Source organism: Sinocyclocheilus rhinocerous, unplaced genomic scaffold (genome assembly GCF_001515625.1).
Source record: "Sinocyclocheilus rhinocerous isolate Xijiao unplaced genomic scaffold, SAMN03320098_v1.1 scaffold272, whole genome shotgun sequence".
NCBI classification, from domain to species: domain Eukaryota; kingdom Metazoa; phylum Chordata; class Actinopteri; order Cypriniformes; family Cyprinidae; genus Sinocyclocheilus; species Sinocyclocheilus rhinocerous.
Window position 1 is genome coordinate 79,024 of NW_015638933.1, and position 11,494 is coordinate 90,517.

General features: G+C 37.1%; 1 protein-coding gene across 1 annotated transcript in view; it reads left to right on the plus strand.

Moving 5' to 3' along the window:
• LOC107750077 (ATPase family AAA domain-containing protein 2-like) overlaps positions 1 to 11,494 on the plus strand; it is a 116,002-nt gene that overhangs the window by 35,085 nt on the left and 69,423 nt on the right. Inside the window, exons 19-21 of the mRNA XM_016565339.1 lie at positions 3,081 to 3,274; positions 4,042 to 4,201; positions 7,613 to 7,735. Of these exons, the coding sequence (XP_016420825.1) occupies positions 3,081 to 3,274; positions 4,042 to 4,201; positions 7,613 to 7,735 (477 nt within the window). The remainder of the gene's footprint in view (positions 1 to 3,080; positions 3,275 to 4,041; positions 4,202 to 7,612; positions 7,736 to 11,494) is intronic.

Sequence of the window (11,494 nt, forward strand, 5' to 3'; positions counted from 1 at the left end):
AAAATTTTGGTCGACCAAGCCTCTTCTGGTCGACTAACGATTAGTCGACTATTTAGGGGGCAGCCCTAATCATTAGGGTTGGGTACCGAACTCGGTACTTTTAAGTAGGGCTGGGTATCGAGTTCGATACTTTTTAGGCACCGACCGAATTGCCTCGATACCTTGTTCAAAATGTTGAAATTGAGACTTTTGGACTTATTTTTTCACTGAAATAAATGTTTTTGTAATTACACAGAGAGTAAAGTACCGAAAAAAGGTACCGTTGGGTACCGGCACCGAAATTCAGGTACCGATACCGGTACCGTACCGGTTCAAATGTGAACGTTACCCAACCCTACTAATCATTTATGCTAAAAAAAAGTCATACAGAATGTGACTGTGAGTAAATTCATTTTTGGGTGTCGATAACTACTATTGCTGTCATTGCAATTACTTCCACCACCGCTGCTGCTCTTCCAGAATTGCTACTTCTGCTTATGCATAAATTGGGTCTCCAGGGTGTTCCTGATGTTCTCTTCTGGATATCTTCTCCTTGTGGTGGATTGCCATGCTCATCGGCTTCCTCACAGCTGGAGCCATTATAGCAGAGAATGGCTTTCAAGTGGAAATGCAAGCATCATGAGTCATGACCCATTGATGCAGAGCAGGGGTCCTCCTGTGGGCCGACCACAGGCGGCTCTGAATAAAACACAAACCCTACTTCCTTTGGCAGCATAGCATCTGTGGTGGGAGAAAGGGGCTCTATTAAACACTGGGCCTTAACCATTAGCTATAATTACGCTCACAGTTAGCATGACTGTTCGCTAGCTGCTGCCACAAAGTAAATTGCTGAGGCTGGTGGCTCAACAACTGCCAGGCACTCTGCCCAGATCTTTGGATTAGCACGAGGTCCACAGCCTGTTTACTGAGAAGATTTTTTTTTCTGTAGCAATATTTTCTTACAAGGCAGTGCCACATTAGCGCTTGTTGTGTTTGGTTATTTCTGGCTATTTGTATAGATGCAGCTCTGAATTACCGCAGCTGTCACGTTGTTTGTTGGAGCTCTTCAGAAATCAATAATACTTTGCGGCGCACGTTGTGGTGGGAAGCATTTCTCGACTTCATCCATATATAACGCGGAGTGTTTATAATTCCTCTAGCTGCTCTGGCACAGTTTCAGTGTCATCTAACTTCTCCAGTTGTTTTGGACCATTTGTTCAGCACTTCATCTGGTATTACACTTAGGTTTGCAGATCAAAAACCGGTTGAGTTTCTGGACAAAATACTGGAATAACAAGATTTTCGTGATGTTCTGTTAACGGTTCTTGTAGGTCTGCATTCTTTTGCCATTGTGAAAATCGTATTCTGATGTCTCCTGCATAATATATACTATATAATACACTACTGTTCAGTAAGATTTTTATTTTTGAAATAAATAAATACGTTTATTCAGCATGGATAAAATTGATCAAAAGTGACAGTAAAGACATTTATAATGTTGCAAAAGATTTGTATTCCAAATAAATGCTTTTTTTTTTTTTTTACTTTCTATTCCTCAAAGAATCCTGAAAAAATGTATTACAGTTTAAACAAAAATATTAAGCAGCACAACTGTTGTCAACATAAGATAGTAAGTAAGTAAATAAATGTTTGAGTGGCAAATTAGTATATTAGAATGATTTCAAAAGATTATATGACACTGAAGACTGGAGTAATGATGCTGAAATTGAGCTTTGCCATCAATGGAATAATTTGCGTTTGAAAATATTTTCAAATAGAAAACAGATGTTTTAATTTCTAATAATATTTTACAATATTTTTGTTTTACTGTATTTTTGATCAAATAAATGCAGCTTTGGTGAGCATAAGAGACTTCTTATGCTCACACACACACACACACACACACACAAACACACGTGTGTGTTTATGTGATTATTGCAATGTTCATTTATTACATCACAAGAAACAAAATAGTTTTAATTGTTTGTTTGTTTTTTAATTTAGCCCTTACATTTCCTAAAGACCATGTCATCAGGCTACTTTTGTGTTCCTTGGAGAGCATTAAGACACAAATGTTTTAATATTGTTTTTGATTTTTTCAGTAAATTGTTTCTAAACTCTAATTTGATTTGTTTCATTTAGAAAAGTTTTTAGAAGTCTGTGATTTTGTATTTATGAATTTAAATAATTTAATATTAAATATTCATCTTTATTATTGTGTTTCTTGCAAAAAATCTTTTTTTTTTTTTTAAATTGCAGATGCAATAAATTCTTCCTTGTGTCTATTTAGTATAGAAAACATCTTGATTGATTTTAATTAGACCTTAACTAGTTTTTTGTTGAATTGTTCCTCTCATTGGGGGGAAAACACTGTTTCCAGAGGAAATGCATCAATAATGAAAAATATTTAAAAGGCAATATAAAGATGTTTTTTTTGGTTATAAATCAGACAAAGTGATTCTTTACATTAGTGCTGGGCGGTATGACCAAAAATTTATATCACAGTATTTTTCTAAATTATACCGGTTTCACGGTACATGGTGGTTTTTTTTTTTTCATGCATGACCGGGTGTTAACCATATTTTCTACTGATTGAGAGAGGAAATACTGCAGTATATTGACTTAGAATGCCCTATATCTAGTGCTAAAGTCGCGCGCGTGTGTGTGAGACGCGGGAGCTGATGGCAGGGGGCGGTGGATATTTGTGGCGGTCAATGTGGATATTGTGGATGAGTTCTTCTGTGTCATCACGTTCTATTAGTTCTACAGCTTCAGTTTCGGAACTTTCACGTTTAGTAACACATACAGCTGTTCCCTCACCACAGTGCAACAGTGAAAAGTGACCCTTTTCAAACAGTGTCGCGTTCCGAACGTTGTTTAAGCGACATACACCGGTATTGCGGTATTTTAAAAATTCATATCATAACAAAAATAAACACCGGTATTCGGTATGAACCGGTATACCGCCCAGCACTACTTTACATACTCCCTTAGAAGTACAAAAAAAAAATCATTAAATCAGAACTGTCAGCTTCTTCATGATTTTCTCATAATTGTATTTAAACTGTACTGAGGGTTTGTGTCTGTATTTGTGTTTTCAGTGTGCGCTCTGGAGGTGCTGACCCTCGTTGAAGACCCCGGCCCTCGGCAGCTCTCACCAGAGGAGCAGTGGCGACTGGAGGAGCAGGAGGAGAACACCTTGCGCGAGCTCCGCCTCTTTCTCAGGGACATCACAAAGCGGCTCGCCACCGACAAGCGCTTCCAGATCTTCAGCAAACCTGTGGACATTGAGGAGGTGGGCTGTTACTGCACATCAACAGCTGTATAATTAATGCCTGTAGGGTCTGTATTCTATTCAATATTACCATATAATTAGTGGCACCTATGGCTTATTAGTAACCCCCAGACCAAACAAATCAAATTATTGTCATTATCTGACAGCTTGCGGGCAGGATCGTTACCTGAATCAAGAAATTTGAGAAGGCAATTAAAAAGTTCATCAATATAAGAAGCAAACAAGGAGGACGGTGTGTCTATGAATACAGAGTGCGACACATTTTCCCCCATGGTCTCCTGAAGCTTTTGGAGTTTGTTATAGGGTGAAGCTCACAAAGCCTATATATATGACGAATCAAGAACATGCCATATGAATCCCGAATTCAGATTGTTTTGCAAAATTGTCATGGAAATAATGTTACAGTGCAAAATGTTTTATCATTAAGGAGAATTTCTCCTAAATTTTCATTACTGATTTGAATAAAGGGATATATTTATAGAATTAAAATAAAATTATATAATTCATATTCCTCACAATACAGTAATGACAGTTTTAGAAAAGATGCACAAGTATTTTATATATATATATATATATATACATATATTAGAATATAAAAATATATGTATTAGAATATAAAAATATATGTATTGTATATTACCATTCAAAAGTTTGGGCTCAATGAGTTTCACAATATTACAGTAAAACAAGAATTTTTACCAAAAATATTGAATATCATTTATTATGTTTTTGGGTGAAATGTGTTTATGTATTTTTCTCTGATTTAGGTTTCAGACTACCTTGAGGTTATCAAACAGCCTATGGACCTGTCCACCATCATGATGAAGATCGACACTCACAAATACTTGGTCGCCAAGGATTTTCTTGTGGACATTGACCTCATTTGCAGCAATGCGTTAGAGTACAATCCAGACAAGGACCCCGGAGGTAAATACACAATATAGAGCAGCTGGATAAATAGCAGAACATCACTTGTTATGGGGTATTCACACAAACAGCAGTATGCAGCAACAGGAAGTCATTCATTTTTCAATAAACATTGGTGAAGTGGAGTTGAGCTCAATATTTAGGTCATGTGATGTTACCTTTTATCTTATGTTGGCCTTTTATCTTAAAAACAATGGTAGGTTAGTAGAGACAGACATTTTGAGAAATGATGTATCCACAAAATTTATAATAAATTATACAGGTGTACAGGAAAAATCAATTTCAGACATTCAAGACATTCAGTGTTTTTACTAGTTAACCAGTTGTTAAAGAACTAGTCGATTCAAGCACATCTCTAGTATTTAGTTTAGAGTTTCGGAAACAGTGATACCAACCAAAAAAACAGCAGCAGCGACCGCTGTACTTGAAGCGTGGAGGACATTAAATCAATGATTAATCGGACAGACTTGTCAGTCCTTCACTGAAAGATATGAGAATTTGAGGCCAATAAACGCAGCTAGATATTAACCCATTGACCTTTCCTTATTCAAAAGGCACAAGAAATCATTGTCGCTGATCTCTCCACAGAGGAAAAATGGCACTATAATGAGCAGTCTCCATAAAACCCATTCATCGCTTTAATGGACTTCTCGCTATTCTCTGGCCATACGGTCAGTCAGTTGGGACACTTGCAGTGTAGAAAATGATGTCAGATATTTATTGGTGTTTATGGATGTGCCATATATGTACATAGTACACTGAATATAAACTAAACCAGAATGAAATGAGCCATGGAAACAGTGCCTGAAATTCTAAGGGGAATTTATGTAAGTTGACGCTGGGTTTTTAACCAAAAGCATGAAGGTGAATGTGTGATCTTTATTTGCTCCCTTACTGTTGCCCCTTTTAAGACCTTGATAGCATGATAAACACCATCTAATGAGACAAAGAGCCCTTCTCCTATGAAAGGTGAATCCTGTATGACCCAAATGTGATAACATGCATTATTTAAAACAAGAGGAGCATGTTCATATTAAAAACCTTCTGCAACAGTCATGTGATTGCCACATAATTGTTTGTGAGTGAAATGAGATAATACAACCATATATTATATTATTGGAAGTCTGCTAGCTGGCTACTTCTGATTTTTTTGTCAGGACTTAACTCCCAGTTGTCTGGATTAATTGGTCAGCCAGTGAAGGTTGTTGGCTAAATGCAGCCGGTGCCTATGAATAAATCACAGTAGCCCATTTTCTGGGAGAACGTGGGTAATTTGTTTAAATGCAGCGTCCACAGAGGAGCCACTGAAGGAATGAGACAAAACGCAATTAGCTACTTTAATAAGGAAACCGAAAGAGGCTTCTGGTCCATTTAGAGCAGGGGAATATGGGATTTAGGAGCTGTCAGAATTCCATTTGTTAAGCATTACTCTCACAATTGAAGCATGAACGTTGCACTTAAAATCTTAGGTGTCCTTTCCCTCGTTATATAGGTAATAATTTTGGTCATTTGCTGTTGTTGTTTTTTTTTTTTTTTTTTTTTTGGTGAGCTTCACTTTTGTCCTTGAAATGCAGTGCAGATCCAAATAGAGAATGTCACTCTCCCTTCATTCAAGAGAGAGTCTCGCAGTGGTTGTTTGAAAGTCAGATTCCTAGAAAATGTGCGCTTTGAAATTGTAACCCAGCTGAAGTTTCAAAATCACATCTTAGTGTGCAAGTTTAAAGGTTCTTCTTATTCAAATTATTTAATTCAGAGCTGCCTAATCGTGCCCCTGGACATCAGCCTCCCTGCTGAGTTTCCTTCCAGCCCTGTTCTAACCAACTGCTTCAACTTTCAAGTCTGCATCCCAATTCACATAGTTCATACTGAAAGTATGTACTGTACTTTGCTGGGGAACTATGGGGAGCTGTATATTTCTGAGAATATAGTAAAACACGGTGAATGTATATATCTATATACAGTATATGTATTTTTTTATATTTTCTTTTTTTATATAGTTGATAATGTGCTGTATATACTGTGCAGGACTCTGTAAGTAGTAAATTGGTATTCTAATCCAAACATAGCCCAAATTCAGTGGGAACATAGATCACAAGGATCTAGACTGAGCACCACTGATTTAATTTCTCTCTGGTCCATTTGTTCAATTGTCAATTTTGGCACCAGCAGCCTGAGATCTTTGGGTAGGGCTTTGAAAGTCAAAATAAGTGTATTTACACTCTTCCTCTCAGCCTGCCATTATATCCTTGACTGGAGTAAAGAGTGTCCTCTCGCTCGCTCTAGATGGCTTAATTAGGCCCATCTTCCAATTAAGAGGCAAACTTTGCCAGATCCTGACCTCCAGCCTGTCTTGGAGTAATGAGGACTACCCAGTAACGCGCTCTCTCTTCTCACTCACACACACACACACACACACATTTTTCCTCCCTACATGTTTGAATGCTGCTTGATTTAACGATAGAGAGAGAGAAAATAAGGATAGAATACAAATGCTAGCTCTCAGAATTTTGAGAAAACACAGTAATCCCTGTTTTTGTAAACAGAGACACTTTGATTGACTGCCTGTGGAACGCTTCAGCCTCAGAGGTGTTTTTCAGATAAAAAAGCAGATGCTTAAGTTTCTCGGGTGAATCTTAATCGATTACAGTGAGCCGTTGCTTGATTTAAAGCACCTAATTTTATTTATTTTGATTTGTTGTGCCTCTTTGTTTTATTTTTTATTTTTTTTTGTTTATTTTAAATTGTTCACTGTAACATTAACGTCACCGTCTTGCCATTCATGTACATTTTATACATTCATTTCTATTGATGGTCGCAGCAATGCATCACTGACATTTGCGTAAAGTTAAACTCTTCCCAACTTGGTTGCATTTCTGAAAATGGAAGTGGCCTCTTAATGTTGTTGGAAAGCATCAAATAACTTCATGCTGCTGTAAATGTATTATGTGTTTTTTGCTTTAGGTGTGTATGACATCATAAATATATTAGGGTAACTATAATTTTTATTTTATAGTTTGTCCATATCCAGCAGCACTGCAGGATTAAGACAAAAAAATGATTCTGTTATTTCCCTTGATTATGCCATCACAATCATTCATTTCTATTAATAGAATTTACATTAAAACAACTGCTTTTCAAATTTGGAGTAAATTACGGAGCTTATTTACGCAGTGTCTACACCTTGTTGATTATAATGAGTGTGTTCGAGTTTGTGTTGTAATTGTCATTTTTCACGATTAGCTTATTGCAGTGGCTGTAATTGTGATCTTGATTATTTTTTTGATTAATTGTGCAGCCCTAATACTCAGAAACCTTACTGTCAGTCTTCAAGAACATGGCTCTTTCTTCATCCACCCAAATGAATTTTTCATCGACTCTGCCCTTACCATCTTCTATTGTGCTTCCTCACAGATAAAATCATCCGCCACAGGGCCTGCAGTCTGAAGGATACTGCGCACGCCACGATCGCCTCTGAACTGGACCCTGAGTTTGACCGCATGTGCGAGGAGATCAAGGAGTCCCGCAGGAAGAGAGGTGACACAACACTTCAGGCTGTCCTTAGCCCAGGGTTTCTTTGAGCTAGACTGACGTTGTGCACTGCATCAGAAAACCATCACAAACCAATCCTCTTGCCCAAAACACGTGCAAGCTTGCAGTTGCTTACTTTTTTAATGCTCTCATTTTAGACCACTTAAGGTTTATTTAGAATAGAAGAAATGTAGTTTTGTTTCGAAATCTCTCCTTATTCCCTATGTAGTGCTCTGTTGCATTCACTTCATAGGGAACGAGTCATTTCAAACACAGCAACAGTATCAGTACACATATGTAACCAAATGTTTGGATGGACACGAAAGCGTAGGCTGGTTTGTTATCGTCACCTACAGCTGCATTGTATTTTAATAAGCCATTTAGAAAAATTGATTTATTACAATAAATACACAATAAATGATCTATTATAATGATATATTATATTAGAATAAGTATATATTTCTATTATGAATAAGGTATTATATAAATAAATGCATTTTTTATGCAATTTTTATTTTAAAATTAACATTTTAAATTAAAATAAAATCGAATTATATTTTCTTTCTAGATGGCCTATATGTATATACATAAATATAAGGTCAAATGTTTTAGAAACTCTCAAAGGGACACAGAGCTTATAAGTCAGTAAAAGTCTTGTGTTTTAGTAACGAGTAAAAGGTAAAGTGAGTCATAATACATTAAATATATTTGTTTTCTCTTTTTGGAAGTATTAATCTACATTATTATTTATTTCTATAATTTATTATATGTATGCAAATAAAGAAATAAATGTGTATATAAATAATTAATTTAGAAATCCTTAAGGGACGTATGGGTAACATTTAGAATAGTATGCAAATAGGGATTCAGCCCTAGATTTTAGCATGCATGCCAGTACCTTGTTTAACACCCATCAGCACTAACATTAGTATTAGGGGTTTAATCCTCAAAGGCACATATAATGTTTCTCGAAAAAACAAAAAAAAAATTCCAGGAAAAAAAGAGAGTTCACATTAAAGGCTATTACGAGGGTCTTGGCGACCAGCACCTCCACCACCCTTTAATCACCAGGGGGCTTTTCTCTCAGAATGATTTACTTCAGATTCCTGGAATTCGTTCATTTTGTGTCTGCTGTAACGAAAATCTCGCACGCCCCTCTTCTGGGCCACCCCTCGGTTCCTTTTCATTTTGCGCTGGTTCAGTCGAACGAATACGGTGGGGTAAAAAATGACCTGCTCTAGAGAAGTGCTGCTGAATATTTTATGTGGTGCAGTAGAGAAGTTATGGCTATCGGTATTGTGGTGTGTAAGTTTGAAGCAGGGCTGCATCTGAATTAAAGACCACCATGAAATTGCTTGATGAGGACATTTTTTTTCTTGCTGTGTTGATGTATTTCTTATTAAAACAGGAAATTAAGATTGGACTTGTCCCATTTTTATTTTCATTTTCTTTCTTTTTTGTTATTATTTATTTATTATTTTTGAAAACAAAAAAGCCATGAGCATGATTTACTACTAAATATTGCTAGTTAGACATAGGTGGTATCAACGGGGCTGGGCATTATCAATCTAGTGTGCATCTGATTGGGAAAAATGAACAAGTGCAGGATGAGCCATCAATATTTTCATTCAATTTTCCCAGAGAGTAACATTATTTGCTGAAGTGAATTTTGTCTTGTTTTACGAGTACGAGATTACTCTTAAAGCTAACAGACGTGGTCTAAAAGCCACAAAACCTGATTTAATGGGTTTAATGGAATTCTTAACAGTGTGATAAAGCTCACTACCAAGTCTTTGATTTTCTGGTCCCAGCTTGAATCCCTCCTTCAATGTAAGTCTATGGGATTTTTTTCATTTTAGCATCTGCTAGGTGAGAATATGATTTCTTAGAATATGATGATGATCACCTTGTGAGCGACCATCTTTCTAAAATCTCCTCTGAAGGCAGATGTATATTTTCATATATAAAGAGCCATTTATACTGTCTAAGGAAAAATAGTGTAATACTATAAAGTCATCATATTTTGCAAAATGCAAAATTAAATACATTTGCATTTAATAATTTAGCAGGCGCTTTTATTCAAAGCAACTTGAGGACAATATGAAATGAGGACAATATAAGCAATTAAACCAACAAAAGGGCAACAAAATGTAAGTGCTGGGGCAAGTCCCAGTTAGTCTAACACAGTACACCTAGCAAGTAGGGGTGGGCGATATAGCCTCAAAATTATATCACGATATTTCAAGAATATTTGCGATAACGGTATTTATGACGATATAGAAAAAAACAAACATGGAACAACGTTTTATAGGTGATTGCAGCTGGCAGGCAGCAGCATTTATTAGTGCAAACAAAATAAAGGGCAGTTTCCACCGTCCGCATTACGTCATTTTCGTCATCAGGAGGGCCTGCGAAGAGCTGTGTACCCTGTCTGCGTGCAGGCAATTTTTTGAGACTGCGCGGACGGTGCGCGTACAACAGCGCATGCGCGAGGTGAATGTTAAGACAAGAGTAAGTGGTACTGCACATATGTGTCGAGCTCGTCCGTCCGCGCTCATCCGCGGTTGAGTATACTTTGAAAGTTGTGTGGTCTGTGCGCGAGACGGAACGGCTCTGACGCGGCCACTCTAGTCCATGCTTGTGTTTACACCAGCGGAGCCGCGGCACGTTTCAGACATTTTCACGGCTCTCCGCGCCGCTTCACTAAAGATATGCACCTCGCCTATTTTTGAAGGTGTGTTCGCTCGAATATGCTCTAGAACTGCTCTCGCAATACTTTGATGTCATACACCGATCAGTCTGTGCAGCGCTGCTTCAAGTCGAACACACCTATTGGGTTTGTGGTGTTGTTGTTATGCGCGCTAGGGAACGTATATCCACCATACGTCATCACGTCGCTATATCATTGATATCGCGATATGGCACTTTTTTATCATGTAAAAAATTATACCGGTATTGTCGTTGACGGTATGATATGGCACACCCCAACGCAAGGTTTTCTTTAATAAATTTTAAAAAATCGATAGAATAGAAAGTGCTAGTATTAATGGGTGAATTGAAATATGAATTAAATACAACCCAGCACTGGGTAAAATATGGACAAACCCAATAGCTGGGTTTGTCCATATTTAACCCAGCATTTTTAGAGTGTATTTTTATGTATTTGTATACATAACATGTATATTTACATGTTATGACTTAAAAATATTTCCTGATTGTGTTGCGATCATATCTTTTGTTATGTTCACGTATTAAACACAATGCGCATCAAAGTTTTAGTGGAAAAAAAGTTTCAAACAGTCCTCATCTCTGCCGAAATGCCTGCTAAATGCAGCTCAGTTGTGCAGCACGAGAGAGATCAAAATGACGGAGACGTGCGAAGTGAAAGTGCAAAAAAGCAGTCTATTTCGTGCACAACTTGAAAAAACATCCAACAGGTAAAGCTGTCAGCTGTGTGGATCTTGGCAATATCGTTAACAATTCTCGTTTATAATCATTACTAATATGGCTTCTTGTTATCAAGATCTTAGTCTATATGCTGTGTTCTGTTAATGCGTGAACTTCATATTAGCCTGTTTGCAGCGCACTTGCCGTCCAGTAATCGCAATAAGCTTTGTGCTTTGTTACTTTTTAATAAACAAAGTATCAGCTTTAAAATTATGCCAAATTCATAACGAAATTCAAACAATAAATACAGTTTTGGCATTCTTTAATGCAGCAGGCGCGAGATCGCTTTAGCGCCTCAGTTCAAGTGGTAAGTGAACG